At 23.5% G+C, this 21,194-nt stretch overlaps 3 protein-coding genes across 13 annotated transcripts; 1 reads left to right on the top strand and 2 right to left on the bottom strand.

Moving 5' to 3' along the window:
• Positions 1 to 215: 215 nt before the first annotated feature.
• On the top strand, positions 216 to 2,945 carry LOC122535417. The gene is made up of 5 exons (XM_043666932.1): positions 216 to 326; positions 939 to 1,022; positions 2,045 to 2,180; positions 2,308 to 2,363; positions 2,742 to 2,945. Exons 2-5 carry the CDS (start codon positions 948 to 950, stop codon positions 2,871 to 2,873), a joined length of 399 nt encoding a protein of 132 aa, XP_043522867.1. The 5' UTR covers positions 216 to 326; positions 939 to 947; the 3' UTR covers positions 2,874 to 2,945.
• A 1,037-nt stretch (positions 2,946 to 3,982) lies between these two features.
• LOC122535427 (tyrosine-protein kinase hopscotch) lies at positions 3,983 to 10,754 on the bottom strand. Of its 3 annotated transcripts, none has more exons than XM_043666944.1 (12): positions 10,541 to 10,754; positions 9,883 to 10,181; positions 8,689 to 9,048; positions 7,496 to 7,699; positions 7,114 to 7,394; positions 6,700 to 7,024; positions 6,177 to 6,566; positions 5,624 to 6,000; positions 5,351 to 5,538; positions 4,888 to 5,169; positions 4,463 to 4,800; positions 3,983 to 4,398 (listed from the first exon to the last, which is right to left on the bottom strand). In XM_043666944.1, exons 1-12 carry the CDS (start codon positions 10,640 to 10,642, stop codon positions 4,065 to 4,067), a joined length of 3,480 nt encoding a protein of 1,159 aa, XP_043522879.1. In that variant the 5' UTR covers positions 10,643 to 10,754; the 3' UTR covers positions 3,983 to 4,064. The 3 variants fall into 3 exon arrangements, with proteins under 3 accessions (XP_043522879.1, XP_043522880.1, XP_043522881.1); XM_043666945.1 differs by having other exon boundaries at positions 9,883 to 9,977; XM_043666946.1 differs by lacking the exon at positions 10,541 to 10,754 and having other exon boundaries at positions 9,883 to 9,977; positions 10,054 to 10,179.
• A 982-nt stretch (positions 10,755 to 11,736) lies between these two features.
• LOC122535428 (liprin-beta-1) lies at positions 11,737 to 20,773 on the bottom strand. Of its 9 annotated transcripts, none has more exons than XM_043666951.1 (13): positions 20,544 to 20,773; positions 19,935 to 20,073; positions 19,621 to 19,778; positions 16,938 to 17,062; positions 16,635 to 16,866; positions 15,906 to 16,067; positions 15,567 to 15,698; positions 15,262 to 15,436; positions 14,570 to 14,862; positions 14,274 to 14,450; positions 13,713 to 14,084; positions 13,186 to 13,282; positions 11,737 to 11,975 (listed from the first exon to the last, which is right to left on the bottom strand). In XM_043666951.1, the coding sequence occupies exons 2-13, from the start codon at positions 20,062 to 20,064 to the stop codon at positions 11,932 to 11,934; spliced, it is 2,097 nt and encodes a 698-aa protein (XP_043522886.1). In that variant the 5' UTR covers positions 20,065 to 20,073; positions 20,544 to 20,773; the 3' UTR covers positions 11,737 to 11,931. The 9 variants fall into 9 exon arrangements, with proteins under 9 accessions (XP_043522886.1, XP_043522885.1, XP_043522883.1 ...); XM_043666950.1 differs by having other exon boundaries at positions 11,738 to 11,975; positions 13,101 to 13,282; positions 20,540 to 20,770; XM_043666948.1 differs by having other exon boundaries at positions 11,738 to 11,975; positions 13,101 to 13,282; positions 20,544 to 20,770.
• Between the last annotated feature and the right edge of the window lie 421 nt (positions 20,774 to 21,194).

Below are 21,194 nucleotides of genomic sequence, written 5' to 3'. Positions count from 1 at the left end.
TTCAATATTAATAATTTTTCATTAACGTTTTGCAATATGTGCTATTAGATAATACTCTGTTTAAAGATTATATAAATGTAAAATTTAACGAAACATTAGTAAAATATGATTCTCATTAGAATCGATAGATCGCCATTTGCGATTTTGAAACTCGATTCATCTATAGTTCTATTACTGAAGTATCGATATTCTGTTTTAGCTTGAGACAACTTCGCACAGGAGTCTTTTCCACCATTATTACGCCGTGAGTCGCTGTGAGAAGGTGCAAGTTCTTTGTCCATATTTTTGCTGCGACAAGCATTATTCAGTTGAATTATTGAAGTACGGTGTGTATTGAAATATTTATTAAAGTACAGTATTATTTAGATATTATTTAGTCTCTGAACAACAAAAATAATTAGTTTAGAATTAAATAATATTGCCTTTGTGACACGTGTTAACTTTAATTGTGCATTTTTTGTTTAATCTGGTTGGTTTGCAAATTTATATTTTATGTTTATATTTTTATAGTTTATTTATGTGTATATGTGCGTATAAATACTTCTATTTCCTTAAATAAATTTTATATTTTTTTTAATTATAAAAATAGATTTAGTGTTGGTATACGTACGCTGCGTGTATGTGTGTGTGTATATATATATACAAGTAATTACCCAGTATACTTTTGCATATCCAGGCATACCGGGTTACAGTACAATGTATACCCAGGTATATTGGGATAATATCCAGGCATACCGGGTTACTGTACAATGTATACCCAGGTATATTGGGATAATATACTGGATATTATCCCAATATATTTAGGTATGGTGAATTAATACAATGTATATCCAGGTATACACATATATTTATAGTTATTCATATTATAATAATAGAGTTCCATATGAAATAAATATTTTATAACAAAATTATAAACATTGAATTATATTTTTGTATACAGATCAAACATGCAGTTGCAAATCAGAGGAGAAAGTACAGCTGTGATCGAATCACATGAAAATGAAACCATTGCAGATTTAAAGGTATGGTAAAAAGATAATACTATCATTATTATAATTAATCTAATAAAATAAGACAGAATTTTCTTTGATATGATAAATATTTTTTCTGGTAATTTTTGTAATAAAACAAAAAATTAAATTGTATTTTATACACATTTATATATTATAATAAGACTTATATTAATCTTATCTTAATAAATTAACTTTATATTTAGTATTAAATATTAGAGTTAATATTATATTAGTAGCATTTGATATTAAATTTAATTAATTAAATATCAATATATAATTATCAAATCTCATATTAATACGTTGGAACTAATTTAAAATAAATTGCTTTTTATTACGATATTCTATTAATATTTTTTTTGAGAACATAATTTTCAATAATTTAGTTCTATTATTTATAATAAACATAAATTACAATATATAATAATATATAAATTTATTTCTTATTAGTAATAAATATATATTTGCATATATTCATATCTATCCACTTGCTTGCGTCGCATTGATAATCTAGAGTCATAGTTTAATGTCTCTGGAAGGAGCAACGACGCAATATTAAATGACATTTATGAGCTGGTGGACAAATGAATTTTTATTGCTCACCATTCGCGAACATATGTCAACAGGTTACAAGTAGACTGCAGATTTTTGTAGATTTACGAGAAACTGAAAGTTCCAAAAACACGTGTAATGCATATTATACACAGTATGTAAACTATATTAAACTGTTTTAAATTTTTTAATTCGTAAAAATTTAAAAATGTACAAGAATCTGTAGTCTAGTTAAGTTAAATAAAATTTGAGATTTTTAAATGAAGCAATATTGATTTGCGATAAGACAATAGAAAAATCTTGTTAGAATGTGTCTTCATTTATATTTTTTAATATCTTATCATTATAAAAAATATTTTACAAATAGTTGATATAAAATCATTCTTCTTGAAAAGTGATAAGAGATTAGATTTTAAAATTGTGAATAATATAATGTAGTTACTATAATAGAGTAAGATAATAATTAAACTTTATTTTTTCAGAAAAAAATTGTGGAGGCAGAGGGTGCTGTAAATACAGAATTCAACTTATATTGTTCTGGCCTTTTATTACAAAATGATACTTTAGTTGGAGATCTTGCATCAAATGTTTTAGAGTTGACAGTTTCTCTTCCTGGTGGTAAGTTCTCACAATTAAAAAAATTTTTTAAATTTATTAATTTTTCATAAATATAAAATTATAATATATAAATTTATAGTTATAAATATAAAATTATTTTAATATTAACATCATTTTAATTTTTAAGGTAAGGTCCACGGGTCTTTAGCTCGCGCTGGAAAAGTAAAAGCTCAAACACCAAAGGTAATTTACTGATACACTACATGGCTAAAGAAAAATAATTATTACAGAAACTGTTTTACTAAATTTTAAAATCAATTCAAAGTCAAATCAAATTAAAGCAGTTAAAACATTTTTATGCGAACAGTTTAGAGTCATATTTAGTCAATCCTTAACTTAGAACATTAACTGTATTGATTTATTTAATATCATATGAATCCGAGATATTTCGAAGTGTTATTCAAAAACTTTTTTTTTTTCAAAGATAGAAGATTTTTGGTTAAATTATTAATAATAATTATTATTAATATCTGTTTTATTTTAAGAATTTTCTAAATAATTTATTTTAATTTTCGTAAATGTTTAATTTTTAAATTATTTTAAATATTTTTCATTCTGCAGGTGGAAAAACAAGAAAAGAGTAAAAAGAAAACTGGTCGAGCTAAAAGGCGGATTCAATATAATCGAAGATTTGTTAATGTTGTTCAAACTTACAGTCGTCGACGTGGACCTAATGCTAATTCAAATTCCTAATTTTGTTTATATATATAATATATCTATCTATATGCATACATAATGAAAATAAAGTAAAAAAATTAAATGTAAGCACTTCTATATTTATTTTTCACTCTTTGCAATTATATTAGCATTAGAATATTTCAAAATATGTCACAACAATTTAATTAAAAATTTATTGTGATTGTTTCATGTCAATATTTTTCAACATTATATAACATTAAATTAAATTATTTATCAATGTAATTAAATTTTTATAGAAATATTACATAGCTTAAATTAAGAAAGCATTTAATTATGTTCAAGAATTTTTAAAATATAACATTTTTAATGAAAATATTTACAAAAAATAAACAAATATTAAGACTACAATAATAAAAATTTTAAGTTCTTTTGACAGAAACATATTAGATAATTTACAAAAATTACGTACTTATATATATACATATATTAGATATTAATAATTTAAGTAACTCAAGTTTTGTAACATTATGAATACACTTGTATATTATATGCAAATATACATATATTGGATATAGATATAGACGTACTTTAGAAATAAAAAAATATATTCAAAAATTAAAATCATGAAAAGGTATATTAGACTTTCTTTTCAATATTAACGAATTATAATAATACAATATATTACATGAATTCGATTACATTCAAACTGAATTCTTAATAGTATACCAATTAATTTTAATCTTAATTTTGTTTGTAATTAGTGAAATAATTAATCATTTATTTCTTATAAAAAGCAAAAATATAAATTTCTTTATTCCAGGAAATATCTATAATTATAAGTAAAAGGAATTCCTATATATACACAAAGAAAAAATTTTTCTCTATGGAATTCGTTTTACCTTCACTAAATTATATCTTTTTACAAATTTACAATTTATTTTGTAATGCTAAAGTAAACAATACATAACAAGAAATGGATAAACTAATATTTTTCTCTTTGAATTATTAATTACAATAATTGCATTTACTTAACAATAATATTTTAACTTTACATATAAAGTTAGATTAAGGTCAAACCTATCAGTTTTTATATTTATTTAATGTCCATAAATTAAAAAATTTATATATCAAATTTTTATAAATTATTAAAATTATAAAAATGTTTGCAAAGTTGAAGTTTAATTTTCATAAATGATATATTACCTACGTTTCATTTCACACATATTTCTTTTTCATTTCTTGTTTTTAATATTGAGCAAGAAGATCTTTAATATCCTTGCAAAGAGTTGCAAAATCTGGTCTCTGGTGGCTTTGTAAATGCCAGCAAGGATACATAAGTTTTACATAAATTGCTTGTGGACAGGTAGACGGACAAGGAAGACGAGTGCCTCTTTCTAATGCAGCTAATAATTCAGTGCTTCCTTTCTCTTGTTCATTTTGAAGACGTTCTGTACTTGAATCAAGGCCAGGTAAACGTGGTTCTTCTCCAAAACCAAATGTTTCATACATTGTTACGCCAAACGACCATACATCTGATCGAGTGGAAAATTTCCCATCTCTGATACTTTCTGGAGCATACCTTAAAAGAAAAAAAAGAATTTCGATAAAACGTTAAGAATACACAATTTATATTTATGACTTACCATTTAATAGGAAGGCCTCGATCAGTCTGTAAAATATAATAATCATTTTTCCCAGTAACTTGAGCTAACCCAAAATCACTGATTTTAACTTTATTTTCATCGGCAACTAAAATATTTCTTGCAGCAAGATCTCTATGAACAATACTCATGCTACCTAAATAATCCATTCCTGTTGCAATGTCTAAAGCAAATCCTAACAGTCTTCTATGTGTCAATTCTTGTTTGTGAATTGATAGATAACTTTGCAATGAACCATGTTTTACATATTCCATTACTAGACAAACTTCAGGTTCTGATATTACCCCCAAAATTTCCACAACATTTGGATGTTTCAGGGTCTGTAATTTTATTAATTCATTGGAATTTTAATATTGCAAATCCGATTATAATTTAATTAATTACAAGTCATTAAATAATTAATTAACCTTCATTATAGCAATTTCTCTTTCGAAGTCTCTTATATCTGCTTCAAGTGCTCTTGTTTTTAATTTTTTTATAGCAACTTGTTGTGGTTCAATATCTTTCCCATTTTCTCTTTCCAATGTACCTCTATAAACTTCCCCATAAAAACCTTGACCAATTCTACCTTGTAAAATTACGTTACAATCAATATCCAATTCATAAATGCCTCGCATTTGACCTAAGGAACCATTACTACTTCCTCCAGAGCCACAATCTTCTGTTCCAGATTCATTTCTTCCCATTACCTATTTTTATATTATACGTTAAAATTTTTCTTATTTTAATTAATTAAATTTAATTAAAATTATATTATTTTTAGAAAAAAACAATTTGATTAAATTATTAAATTATTTAATACTTATAACTAACAACTGTTAAAATTGAACGCTAAAATATATTTAATATTAATATCTTCAATTTTACTACCTCGCCTAAATCACCGGGGTGTCCTATTCGCAAAACTTGAGTGGAGCGTTCAATGCAATTCATATTAGGAATGTTATTTTGAGAGATTGAACACCCTTCTGAATCTCTTCTTGCACTTGATAACCAACCTAAATACGCAGAAAGATCTTCTGTACTATCTTCATTGGTGTTGATTAAACCTTGCATACCTAAAATTAAAATAATATAAATTGGAAAATTTTGTTTAAAAACAAAATTGTTTTGTTTTGTTATTATAGCAAATAAAATTCTTACTATCGTCAGTATCATTCCATCTGAGACTCGTATTGTCTGTAGAAAAACTATTACTTCTCGATTCACTATTTAGTGACTTACTATCGCTGGAGTCAGAATTATCTTGTTCAAATTTTTTCATTTCAGAACTAAACAGTTTAGGAAATGCCGTTGCATATGCATGACTTCTACGAGAATTATATACTTGATACAGTATTTGATTTATATCTCTCATAATTGCCTGAGGTTGTTTCCTAGAACCACTTGAATCTCCCCAACATTCAAGCATCAATCTATAGACTTCTATAGGACAACCATTCGGAATAGGTAAACGTTTTCCAGATTTATAGCATTTCTTCATAGCGTCGGCATTTTGGAATTCTTGTAATGTAACTCCCCTAAAAATAAATATATATTTTTTCATACACATTTTGAAACAAATACCTTATAATTCATATTATTAAAATAAATTTATTTTATATAGTTTTATACTATAAAAAACAATTCTATACCTAATCAAAACTACAATAAAATAACAAAAAGTTAATAGATTTCGATTATTGAAATGCTTTACCTAGCAAAAATTTGCCAAATTGTTGTTCCAGCAGCCCAAACATCTGCTTGAAAACTATATCTAGCTAATTCTGGATCATTATAAGTTTCTGGAGGTAACCAGTGAATATCTGTTTCTGTATATACAAATATTCCTGGATCGGCAAGTTTCACTACAAAACTGTTAGTGGTGTGGGCATGTACTAGCAATTTATTGCATCTAATGTTACCATGAACTATACCATTCTCTTCAAGATGCCAAAGAGCAGTGGCTAAACAAGCTGTTGCTTCTACCATATCTACAGTTTTGATAGTTTGAGAAGAAGGACTACGTAAATATTCATCAAGAGAACCATGTCGTACCAATTCCAGAAGCATTCCAATGGATGGTGTTACTGTTAGACCATATAATCTATTAGAACATATAAAATCATTGTATTATTAATGTGGGATATAGAAATTTAAAAAATTACTAATATTTTTTATACAACGATTTAGAATATTTTTAGTATATTATTTAATTTATTCAAAGTACTGTTATTCACCTTACAAGAGTGCCTGATCGCAACTGGGACCATTTCCCCGCAAGTTCTAAAAATTCTTTTGTATAATTTGTTTCTTCCTCTTGTTTTAAAATTTTCAAAGCAACTTCTAATTTTTTTCCTTTGGTCAATCTCCAAATTGCTCTATGGAGAGTTGTTGGTGAATACTGTTGAATTTTACCAGTTCTTAAAAAAGGTTTGTAAATTTCTAATTGATTTTGTGGTACGCAACGAGGTCCAGTTTCTAAAACTGAAGCAACGATTTCTTCATCAGCTGCAACTTCACTGACTGCACTTTCAGGAGCACAAAGTAGTAACGATGACTTATCTAAAATACAAGTTACAATTCTTTCTGTTACTTATAATTTGATTATTATTACAGTTCAAAGTAAAACTAAAGAAATGTTCTTAATTTACCATACTCTGAAGGTGGTAAACATTCTGAAAGATATGACTGTCCTTCAGAATCTTGGAAAGATGAGACACACTGTGCTAATGTATTGTATCGACCAGGAACACCAGTAATAATGAAATCACCTGACACAGTTCGTTCTTCTATCCTTTTTGAAAACAATTTTCCTTCCTTATTGCATGCATCTAAATAATATACATTGTACTCTGTTTCACTTTCTCTAAGTAAATAAGAACCTGGTTTATTTGCACGTTTTTGTTGTAATTTCGTATATGAAAACTCTTGTCTAAAATAAAATTTAAATTTTATGTACTCATAAATGTGTGTGTGTACGCGCATTCTTATATCTTTACAAAATTACATTAATTTAAATAAATGAAATCTTACCCAACTGGACCATGACATTTTAATTTATGTAATCTTTCTAAAGAAGGAGTAACAACTTCTCCACATAAATTAAATGTCCATTTAACTGCTAAGCGATAATAACCATCCAGTGCAGAAACAAAAGACATTAAAAGTGCATTCTTTGAAAATTTTAAATATGAAGGTATACCATTCTTTCTTGATATTTCCACTGTATTATCTTGTCTAGAAAATAATACAAATATTAAAATACTGAAATATAAATAAAACAAAGAAAAAGTGTTAATTATTATATTATAAATAAATATTAATTATGATGTTAATTACAAAAGTATTAAGATATTCAGTGCTTAACGAAAAAAAAAATTACTTAAGCTTTAAAAGTTCCAATATTTAACTAAGAACAAATAGTATTAATACTAATTTGATTTTTCATTTTTCTTTACATTTCATTTATTTAAATAGGATATTTAAGGATATTTTAATACGTGTCTAATAAAACTTCTACTTTTGCTGATCATTATATACCACTAATAGACCATATATTACGCAAAATACTAATAAATATTTTATATAAAATTTACACATTTTATTATATCATTATTAGATCATACAATTTTTAAGGATCATAAACATCATCAAATGCAAACTAATGGAAATTTCGAAATTTTCTGATATAAAAATTACAGCTATGAATAAGACACGTATTATTTGACATCAACAAGATAATTGTTTTATTTTTTTGTATGTAGTATGAAAAAAAAAATTATTTTCACAGGTAAAAAATGTTTTTTAGAATATCATTAATAACATGACATAATATTGTAATATATCAAATACAATTTATAAACAAATATTTTTTATGAAATAATAGTATTTTCTACTTTATATTTTCTGTGAATAGTAGTAACACATTATTAAATAATTTAAAAAATTTGAATATACAAAGATTGAAAATTGAACATATTATATTGCATAATAAAATTTTTACTACAAAAAGACATCTTATATGAAAGTATTTAAAATTTATATAAAAGTATACTAATATTAATAAAAATTAAATTTAGATCTTGTTTTTAATACTCATATTAGATTCATTGTACAGTTTCTACTACAAAATAATATTTTTATTTGTATCTAAATAAAAAAATAAAAATTAGGTTTAAATTTCGCTTTCAATACTTGTTTTATATATTTAGTAATAAATTTTAAACCTTATGGAAACAAAACATAAATCTTCAATTGCACACAATGTAGTCCATGGAGTAGCAAGTGTTTCAGAATATTTTATTTCGTCTACATTGACTCTTAAAATCACTTTTGCTGGTGGATTTTGAAGACCTCTATCCATTAAAGCTTCATATTCTTCATATGGATAATTTGGCGCCATACATTCAAATTGTTTTAAATATTGTTCCTTGACATAATTTGCATCATATCCAGATATTTTTCGAAGTGCATTATGAATTGGTTTTTTAATAAAAAACGCATGACGTTTTATACATTCTCTAGGAATGTATTTCCTATATTCTGATTCCACTGTTTCTCTTGGTAGTCTTTTTTCTAACATTACTCTATAAAAAGACAAAACAAAACTACCGATATTATTAATTGAAAACAAAACTAAACTTTCATAAAATACAAATGTTGTTACTAAACGATTTTAAGATTTTAGTTAGTTTTAAAATGCAGGATTCACTTTTGAAGGATCTATTTGAAATTAATATACAAATAAAATAGAATCATAAAATATGTAAGAATTGATAAAATCTATACAGGAAGATTTCCAAATTAATCAAAATTAATTATGTAAACTAAGAATTTTTAGGAACTTTATATTTATAAAAATATCTCAAACATATACAGAAAGTCATAAAATCATTTTAAACATGTGTAAAATATAATATAATTAAATAACTAATTCTAGCTGTTTTACTAATGTTTTACTGTTTACTAATGCATGCCTCTTTATAAACTGCTGAATTATGACTTATTCGCATAGATCTTTCTCTTTAAATATCTCTAAAGTTAAAAATCTGGATTAATTAAATGGTATTAATTATCATGATTTTTTGGTCATATTTTGGATGATTCATTCTCATAATAAATTTTATTGCAATAACATGAAATCGAGATATCAAATGTTTTTATGATAGAACATCATTACATGCTACTGGTATTACATCATCAATTATCATAACCTCAACAAAAAATAAATCACAATGAAACAAGAAAGAAAGATTTTTTCAATGACTAAAAAATATAAACTAAAAAAATTCAATAAAATTTACATACAATTACTTGTATAATTAATCATAGTGATGTATTGAACATTTCTATATTACATCTAAATAAAAATATGAATTACATATAATGTTAAACGATTTAATTAAATATATTATACAAACCTGTACATATCACTAACACCAAGACCAATTAATTCTTGTTTGTGTCTTTCATAAACAATGTCTGGCACCTTATTATCCATAACATCTGAACGTGCCTGTTGAAAATAGTAATCATAGGCATTTACATCAACATGCTTTAATCTTTGTAAGCTTGAAGGCTTAAATCTTAACCTAAAGTCAAATTTGTTTTTATCTTTCATTTCTAAGCAGTACGCTGACGGATACCAAAGTTTTGTATAATGATTTCTAAGAGCAAAAAGATGTCTGGCTACTGGGCGTATTCCAAGAGATTTACAGACCTAAAAAATGATCATTTATATAAATTACGATACAAATTTGTAAAAATAGAGTCAGAAAGTTTTATTTATATAAATATGAAAATTTTATGTTATATATGAATAATAGATATGAATAATAGATATGTAGACACACTGGCAATAAATTTAACTTTTAGTTAAATCTAAATTTGATTAGAATTCTTTAAAAAAATTCAAATAAAAATTAAACTTTAATTCAATTTGGATTTCACCTTAATTCTAAAAAATACCAATAGAAGTATTCAATATCTTCTGAAATAGGAAAAAAATAAGTATTTATTTAACCTTAAAATAATAAAAAATAAAATTACGATAAATGATTTTTTTTAAATTTTTTTTACCTTGAGACAAAGATCTTCAATTGTTTGCCCATAAGTAATTGCAAGAGTCAATTCCTTGTCTTCGTTTGCAACATAAACGATCGCTAAACGATCGTTTTCCATTGTTTAATATAGTTATATATTCTTTTCACATTTTGTCACTTCTGTCCACAGCATACTGTTTATTTACAATGCTAGTTTGGATCTCAACGCGCATGGCAATGAAAAACACGAACCGAATGAATATATAGAATATAGAGCAACAATATACTATAGATCATGAATACATACGACGAAAGATTTATTGAATTTTTAAATTTATATTTATATATAACAAATAATTTTTATTATTTATACAATTTTTTAAATATTATGGATTATGTATGATAGAAATGTCTAGGTTAATAATTATATTTTAATTACTTTAAATAATTTCATTCATATAGATTGAATTGTATATATTAATTGTAATTTTTATTTATTTGTAATCAGTACAGTATGGTATAAATTTTTAATGGATACAACTTTATTTTGGCATTTAATATTTATAGAAATATCTATATAAAAAATTTTTGATTAAAATTACAAGAATTATACTTACTTCCAAAGGAATCAATAGTAGCAACTAATATTAATTGAATTAATAGACATTAAATTTTAACTAACTTTAGATATAAAATATTTAGACATATCATTTAGTTTTTGTTTAATTTTCAACAACTTGTGACATATTTTATCTTATTGATAATTGAAATAAGAATATTTATTGAATGAAATAAAATACACAATTGTTATTTGATTAAATACAGAATAATTTGTTGTTTAATAAGTTTATGAAATAATTTAGAGATTTGGCTTAACTAACATCAATATACATAAATTTAAATGATTAAAAATGAATTTAAATTTTTAAATAAATTTAAACGAATATTTTAATATTTTGATTATTTAAATTTATTTAAGAATAGCATAAAACAAATGTATTAATAAAACTTCAGTAAAATGAAACATGATGACACACTACAAAAGCAATATAAATATTACTTTATTTCATGTCCTTTATAAATAAGTGTGTTAATTAGTCATATTTTTACATGAGTAAAACTTGTACTCTTCTTTATATTCATAAAATTTAATATTCCCATTATACAAAGATTGTTCTCTATTTAAAATATGAAAATATTGTAAAAATTATACATAGCAAAATAAATATATTGAAAACGCAATATTTTCTAGAAAAATTACTTCAACGGGATGTGCATTTAAAGATTTACTATAAGTAAACTGATTTACTAAAGTACTTTTTAAAGATTTTTTTTTATCATACAAAATTAAATAGTCAAACTTAGTCTAAGTAGATGAAATAATGGTCCCTAGAATATTTTTCTTATTTACAGATGTAATTACATTCTTCAGATGCAACCAATAATTCTCCTCTGTCTATTATCTCTTGGCTCTGGAAAAGATAGTATTTTGTATAATATTATTTAATTATTATATATTTTAAACAATTAAATAATTTATTATATTAAATTATATAGTTCAATAAATGACAAAATGAAGTAAACAAACAAGTAACTAGAATAGTGTACTAACTTACCTTTTAAAATATTTAATTAGTAAGAAATTAATTTATTAATACATGGTATATGTGAAATTTAAATAAATTTATAAATGCTAGCGAATGAACAAATGATTATATGTATAATAACATAAAATATGTAATTTTGTTATAATGTAAATTAAAAATTCATTAGTTTATTGAAATATTAGACATTTTTGAAAAATAATAAAAATATATATATACAAAAATTATAGTTTATTTTTTTCTAAATATAATATTTATAATAATAAATATATATATGTGTGTGTCACTTTATATATATTAGTTAATAAACTGAGCCTTTTAAATGATGATGATGTTAAAAAATATATAATTACAAAATCATAACATCCTTTAATATTCGTATATAAAATAATTATATCTTCGTATTATTTATTAATAATAAAACCATTTATGTCTTACTTGATTGTCAAATTTGTTGATTATCCAAATTATGAAAAATTTAATTTTTTAAAATTTTTTAATTGTTTTGAAAATGAAAATTTATTAACTACGTCTAAAAAATATTATCAATACATAATATTTTAATTCAATACACAATCTACACGTTATTAAATATAACACAGTTTACATATTAAAATATGTTAATATATATGCAATCCACAAAGTGGAATTTTAATATCGTAATAATAAAAATGTCTGTAATAATAAAATTTTTTTGCTCCTTACTAATTTTTAAATATTTTCTGCACTATCTTAATTTTACTGTTTTTATAATTATAATGATTTTAAATATAAAAATACAATGATTTGCTATTTTAATCTAAGTAAGCAATTCTAAAGATGAAATAAATATAATTTTAAAGAATGTTTGTATGATATATAATTTTTACATAAAATGAAATAAGGTAGAAATTATTTAATATAAAATAAGACCATATATTTAATGAATTATTCATTAAACGAGGAATATAAGTTAATAAAAAAACTGAATAATATTAGTCAAATTAAACTTACGAGACTGTGATCTCTGATTATTGTTAGAATGTAGGTGAATTTAAGTTAGGACTGCCTGGTGTTGAAGTAGGTGTTGATGGAGTACCTGGCGGTGAAGCTTCCAAAGGGCAGACCAAATTACCATAATCTGCTTCATTCTTGCTTTTCTTGCGTTTTAAAGTAAACTGAGATTTCTTAGGTACCTAAACCAATTTTATTCTAATTTGATTGACATTTTTATTGAAGTTTAATAAAAATTTAATTATCATTAATTATATAATTTGATTATATCATTTATTTAATCATTATATAATTTGATTAATATCATTTATTTAATAAGTACAAATAATTTCTTTTATTAATTGTTCTACTTTGATTTATTGTTATTATTATTGATTTATTGAATTTTCGCTATTATAATAAATATCTAATCGTTCTTTTAAAATATTTTCTATTACTGTAAAGATAAAAAAAATAAAAAGAATTTTATGATTTTAGAACAAACAGCAAAATGATAATTTCATTCCAAATACAAAAGATTTCAAAGATATCATTTTTAAAAATGAAACAAAAGTATGAATTATGAATAATTTAATTATAGATTTCTGTATGCTTAAAAATAATTGAAATTACCTTCAAACGAGCAGTAAGCGTAAGTGGAACGAATCCAAGAGTACTTTCAATCTCTCTTTTCCTTTGTACAACTTCTCTTCCAAGAATTTGATTGAAATGTGTAGTTAAATGTCTACGAAGAAGAGTTTTTCCTGGCGAAATACTAAGTATTGTGGCTAACAATTCTGAAGTAAATCTGCCTTCATACATCATCAAACCTCCATGTACTCCAGATCCTCTCATATTTGGTGCATATTCTGCTAAATCAACTACTCTAAGCCATTCCATTACTCGATGATTTGTCCAGAGATGAACATTACTACCATCTGCTCCATTACCATTTGTAGATCTTCTTTCAAGGTTATCAAATTCAAAATTTAATTCTCGTAGAATCTATAAAAATATCATTTTTTAAATAATTCAATTTAATTTAATCCAATATTTAATTTAATTTTAATATAATCTAATAAATAATTTAATATTTACTGCAATATCAATTTACTGTATTTAAATTTATTCAAATGATCAATAATTTAAACTGTTGTAATTAGTATAATATTCACAATAAATTATACAAGATACCTGAATTCCTCTTCTAAGGCTTGCAGCATGTAACTGTGCAGTAACTCCAAGATTTAAAAGATCTTCAGTGGTGAGTCTATGTAACATTCTACCATCAACTTTACCATTTTGAAAAGCTTCTTTATGTTGTGGTAACCCAATATCATCTAGCCATCGCAAAACTGCTGCATTATCCATCTGTAAATATTTAATTTAATATTATTATTTTATTTTATTTAAAAATATGTAATTTATATAATATAAAATATATTTAATTTATATGAGATAATATATAATCATAAAACTCTAAAAATTACTTTCTCTGATCCAAGAAATTCAGCTCCACCAGTTTTTTCTGATTCTATTGCATACAATAATTTTTTCCTATGAAGAACATTTTTAATTTCTAATTCCTTTTCTAATTGTTGTTGCGAGCATTCTAATAATTTTGATCCAGTAGCACCCCATCTTCTCAATTCACCTGCGTAACATTCTAATCCTAAATTTGTAAGCCAATCTCCAATTTCTTCCATTGAAAGTTCTACCAAAGATTTCTGAGTCGACTCCATTCGAAAATTTGAATCTCCTATAATTGTTTTTTCCTCTTCAGCTAAAATAAATAGAATAAGAAAAAATTTAATTTTATTAAAATAAGTTCACCATAAATATGTCATTATACATTAACAATAAATGTAAAACAAAAGCAAATAAATAATTTAAAGATGCAATAAATATCTTAGTGTTCAAAACATATTAATGTTTTAAAGTATTGTTATATTATATATGTTAATTACATGTGAATGATATTATAGATCAGAACAGATAAAATCAAACAATCAAAATTTTCATGCAAAAAATCAACATGAAACTAATGACAGAAAATTAAATTTATTAATATTAATATAAGCTAATAGTAAGTTTTTAATTATTAGCCACGACTGCCTGTCATGTAAAAAGAACAATTATTTTCTTGAAAATATACATGCTTAAAGCAAAAATCAATTGCAACCTAAAGTAGGTGCAGACAGGCATCTCGCGGAGACTCCTTTAACGGCCAATGGTACCGTTGTGTGTACTCCAGAAACTAAACTGGGTACCTTACCGAACATTACACCTTTCTTTGAAGTACTCGGAGGCCTAGGAAGACTACTATATTGACTGGTATGCCTCCCAAATTTTTCTCCCTGTAATAAATTGCTTTCAATATTGCTAATAATAATATATTCTATTATATTTAACACAAATATATATAGCTATTTACATATTCTTTTTACAAAGAGATATTTAATTTTATATAAATTTTCATCAACTTACATTTGACATAGGACTTATACTACGGAGTGCAAGATTTTCATGCTCTAAACTTGCTTGTTTAAGTTTCATTTCTGATAAAGAACTCAAGAGTTCCAATTTTTGTGTTTCCAAAGCACTTCTTGAGAGTACTTCCTTCAAAAATTAAAACTATTAGAATAAAATACAGATAAAAATAAAATAGAAGCAAAAATAACACAAAGTATAAGAAATTATAAATAAGTATGATAAAATTATAAATATAATATAGATTATGTTAAAACAATAACATTCATAGAAACATAATTATTACATAAAATAAAATATTATATAATAACGTAATATAAAAAATCATAAAATTACCTTCTGCAATGCCTCTTCCATTCTTCTAAGAGTATCCTTCTTTTCCCTAAGCATGTTTTCCAACTCTTGTATTTTGTTGGATTGTGCATCCACTTGCTCTGACAAAACTGATACTTCCATCAATAGTGCTCCACGTTCATTTTCTAATTTTTTTAAACGTTCCTATAACATTTAATATTTTATATGAAATATAATTTATTAATCATAATTATATTATCAATCATTTTCACAATCAATATATCTAACAAAAATTTATTTGTTAGAATAATATTTAATAAAAAAAATAATTTATTAATAATATTAATACAAAATACTGAAACAAAAGAAAAAGATCTAGTGTAATATCTAATATAAATATAATATTAAGATATACGTATGTACTATGTAAATCTATATAACATTATCTATATTAAGTATTAATAATTATAATATTGATGCATTTAACTCAAGTTCCATAATATAAACAAATTAACAAATTAACATGTTCCATAATATAAACAATAAATAAATTAACATGTTAATAATTAAAAGATATATTTTATTAATATATAAAAAATATATTTTATTAATAATTAAAAGATAATTAAAAGACAAATTTAACATAATTAACAATATAATGTAATATTCATATTGGTTAATTATGAAATTAATTATGTCAATTATATATTATTTTAACCATTATTTTAATTATTAATTCCATAATATTCTTTATTATAAGTATCAATATACCTCAGTCTTTGTTTGACACTTATGGCATTTTTGTGTATCTTGAAAATGTTGTGAGAAACAACAATAAGGAAATTCTTTTCTTCTTAAAAGAAGATCCGATTGTGATTTAGTTCTTTGTTCAGCTAATATTCTATTCCTCACTTGTCGTTTTTTTCCTAATTCTAAAGAACGACTGCTTTGATTTCCTTTATAATCTTTATTGCCTTGATAATCATTGGTTTTTGAACAAAAGCTGTTTAATCATGTTATAAAATCAGTGATTTTAAATTTGTAAATAATAAAGAAATAAAAATACAAAGAGACCTCATATTATATACTGTAGAATAGAAAGGCGGAAGAGACCCAATGTGTGTTAGGTTTGTGGATGCACAGAGATTAGGCACACTTCCCCTCAGATTAACCATTTTAGCATTACCTAATGGACAACTCTAAGAAAATGATATGATTCTTCTAAACGTTTCATACTCAATTTGAAATAAATTTTAATATATTTTTAATATATTTTATTAAACTTTTGATAAATATTTTACTTATATAAACAAATTTACATAAAATAAATAAATATATATTATTAAATCTGTTACAATATTATAAGATATTTTTAACACTAAAACATATTTTAAATTTGAAGAATCTATATAAGGATCATTATTAACACGTGTATTTCAATTAAATGATAAAGATTTTTAAAATATGAAAAAATTTTTTAGAATAATTTGCAAGAAAAATTTTATAGTATATGAAAATTAAAAAAATTATAACAGAGTTTTTATGTATTTTAAATCATTTCTTCACTTTATATGTAATAAAATTACAATTTTACATTTTTAAAAAATTAATTTTTCGTAAAAATTTAAATACTTATTGATAAAGATATTAATAAATAAATTAAAAAATAAATAAATTCTCTTTTTTTCAAATATTCTCTTATCTATATTACCTGGCAAAAGCAATTGCCAGATTCATGTATTCGATGATTCAAAAAATCAATATTCGTAAACTCATTTTCTTCTTGTTCAGAATTTGATGTCTCTGAAGAATCATATTCTTCAGAAGGAATCCAACTGTTCAATTGTTTTGATTTCGACATAGTTTTTCGACGGCTTTGAACTTATTGTTAGATCAATTTACGCAATTAATTTTTTAAAAAACGTATAATTTCTTTCACTATTTTGTTTGAACATAATATATAAAAATTTTTATAAATTTTTACACAGAATTTATTTAATTAAATAATATAAAGTACTGCCAAAGAAATTATTTTTTAAGCATATACAATTTACAAGTAAGAATTTCTTTTAATCCTAATTTTATTAACTTCTTTTATTTTCTCGGGATCTCCCAGAAGCCCTTTCTATTCTCTATCTATAAATCTTCTAATCTTAAAGTTTAACTAATTTTTTTCAATCACATATTTTTCTCCGTTCTTTCTTTCAATCATTTTCATGCAAATTAATATTTCAAAAATAATATCAATGAGAAATAATCTTTATGAAACGATCGAGTCGCGGTTCTGTTAGAAACTAAAATTATCATTCTAAAATTTCTCAAGCAGGAGTAGTCACGTGACGTGATCTATACATAGATCATTCTTTGTTTTTCGAAATACCAAAATCTTTCTATTTAAAATTGTTACTAAAGTAATATGATGGTTAGTTTTTATATTCAGAAATCTATATTATTCATTTAGATTTTTGTGCACGTAGTTTTCAAATAAAAAAGAAAGTATATTTCCAAATTTGTAAAATATATATTTTTTTTACTTTTTAACTAAGACAAGTCAAGTTTTTTCAATCAAGTTCTTTTATATTATTTATAAATCCTATTATAAATAATATAAAAAATAAGATTTTTATATAATAGGATTTAATTTTATTAAGTCAACACCGCCCCAATTTTTATTCAAAAATCAAAATCTGTTATATTTTTGACACATAAATAAATAATATTTTTATTATTATTTACATTAAAATATTTATCATTATTTTTTTGTTAAAGAGTAAATAAACAATAAAATAAACAATATATTTCAAATCAATCCAAATTTGACATCACTCTAACTTTTAACATTACTTAACATTTTTAATCAATTTATATTTTAATTAATGTGTTGATGTGTTTGTAAGTGTGTTTGTAAGTGTCTTATATAATATATATATTGAAACTTGGTATTAATATCTAAAAATTTTTTAAAATGCTTCTTAAAATCTTTTCTAATGCTCAAGAGTTGAAGTTCTACTTATTCAAGATAAATCACATAAAGTATTTATGTATTAAAACATTTCTTAAAATCTTTTCTGACGCTCAGAAGTTGAAGTTCTATTTATTCAAGATAGATCACATAAAGTATTTAAGCAGTTTAAGTAAATATTAATTTATTTTTTCTGTTTTTCTTTTTTCTTTTGTTTAACATAATATAGTGCTTCCATTGTTTCAAAATTCTTCTAATTAATTTCACTAATTTATACTTTAGATATTTGAATATTTTTTCAAATTAAAACATATTTTCTCTTACCAATATATATGATTTTAAGGAATATACTTTAGATAAACTATTTTAAAAATTTGATAAAATGATTTTTAATCCAGAACAAAAAAAACAAAAATAAAAAAGAATTTTTCAAGTCAATGTTATTAACTTTGGTATTTAATTTGGTATAATTGCTATTTAATTCCTTGTTATCTTAAGAATCTCTTTTCCCTTTCCCTAATAAAATTAAATGTAATCAATATATTTGTATGTATATATATCATTTGGCTCACATAATAATTTAAAAGAAAAGTTTGTAATATTTTTTATGGCACATTATATATCATATGCTTCTTTGTTAAATAAAATGGCAATGTGCTAAAATTATATTTTTAAATATGTTATTTCATGTAACAAAGAATCTATGATCTAGCTTAATTCTTTAATTTATATCAGTATAAAATAATATACGATTGAAATATGATATATAATTAAAATAAACATGCAAATATTTACCGGTTGCATCCACTGCAGTAAAATTTCAATAGTAGCTGTATCTGGGGGAGACGGAGAACTTGGAGAGTTTTTAATTGCTGTCACAAGATTTTTTGTGGCTTCTTTAACAGAATCCTTCCATTCTGCATTACCTTCATTATTGCTTTCTGTACATACACCTAAAAATATATATTGTAATATTAATGATCATGTATATTTTAATTACCACCTAATAAAGAATCTAGAACATTTCTTAAATCAATCAGTAATTAAATATTCTTGATACTAGTTGTACATTTCAATGAAATTATCTCAAATTGATGATCGCAGTTTACCAGAAATAATGTCATCCATTTGTAACAAAGCAGCTTCCAGCATCTTACTAGCTTCGCTTGATGTTTTTATAAGAAAAGTTGATTCACTTATTTGTATTGTGTTTCCGTTTCTTTCTTCGCTTTTACCCATTGCTAATTTCTGTAAAGAAAATTATTACATTAAAAATAAGAACAGTGAGACAATTATTACGTAATTAAATGATAAATATCAGGAAATGTATTTCAAAACTTACATGAAATAGATAAACACATAAAACGTATATAACCTAAAAACTCATATCTTAAAATTATTCTGATTTAAGACATAATAAATTTTCGAGAAGAATTTTATTAGAAAGTTCATAAACACATAATCTTGTTTACAAATTATTAACAAAAGAAAAGAAAACAACAGCAAGATAAGAAAAGATAAAATGAACTGTCAAACAGGTCTGCATTCCAAAATGGCGTATTTATTTAAATTATTTACATATTGAAAAATGAAACAAGATATAGCAATTCCTTGCTAATTTACATTTTTTTTCACTTTTTGTCTTAAATATACGTTTTTATTTCGACAATTAAATGACAAATGTAATCGAAATATCTTCTTTGAAAAACAGAACTTACTTCGTTGTACCATGATTCAAACTCATATGTGTAGTTTCGAACTTCCTTTTTTAAATTCTAAAAACCAAAAGTTCCTTCAAACCACAAAACCGAGGAAAAGCAACAGGTGTCAAGAACAACGCCCAATAGTTTACCGCCATAATAGTATTTGGTTTTTTTCAGTGTTTCGCCCGCCCCCCACATATCGAATTAGTAAACTAATTTTAAATTGTACGAATAGGATCATACATAGCATTATATCACTGTTAAATTAGAAAAATGTATTTAAATAATTTAAATCAATGCGAAGATATTTTTATTTTATTTAGACTATTCCAATATTGTAATATCGATAATTATATAAATTTTTCGAATAAAATTTTAACAACAGCGATTACTTTAATTACATCTGCATCTATTTGCAAACTTTACAATAGAAAGAAAAATATTTATTATATGAATTATTCAGAAACTGTATTAATCAACTCCGTAAATTGGAAAATACAGCAATATAATAATGTAACAATATTATAAACACTATTCTTTTTTTTTAAACTTACTATTATTTGTATTATTTTTTTTTTAAATTGAATATTAATTACGCACTTCTATAAAGCAGTTAAGAAATTACCAAAAAGTGGAATCGATCAATTTGGTTTCTGAGAAATTCAT

This window comes from Frieseomelitta varia, unplaced genomic scaffold, assembly GCF_011392965.1.
Source record: "Frieseomelitta varia isolate USP_RPSP 00005682 unplaced genomic scaffold, Fvar_1.2 scaffold_715, whole genome shotgun sequence".
Lineage (NCBI taxonomy): Eukaryota > Metazoa > Arthropoda > Insecta > Hymenoptera > Apidae > Frieseomelitta > Frieseomelitta varia.
The sequence above is the reverse complement of the archived record's forward strand: the minus strand, read 5'-3'. Positions and strand labels throughout refer to the sequence as shown.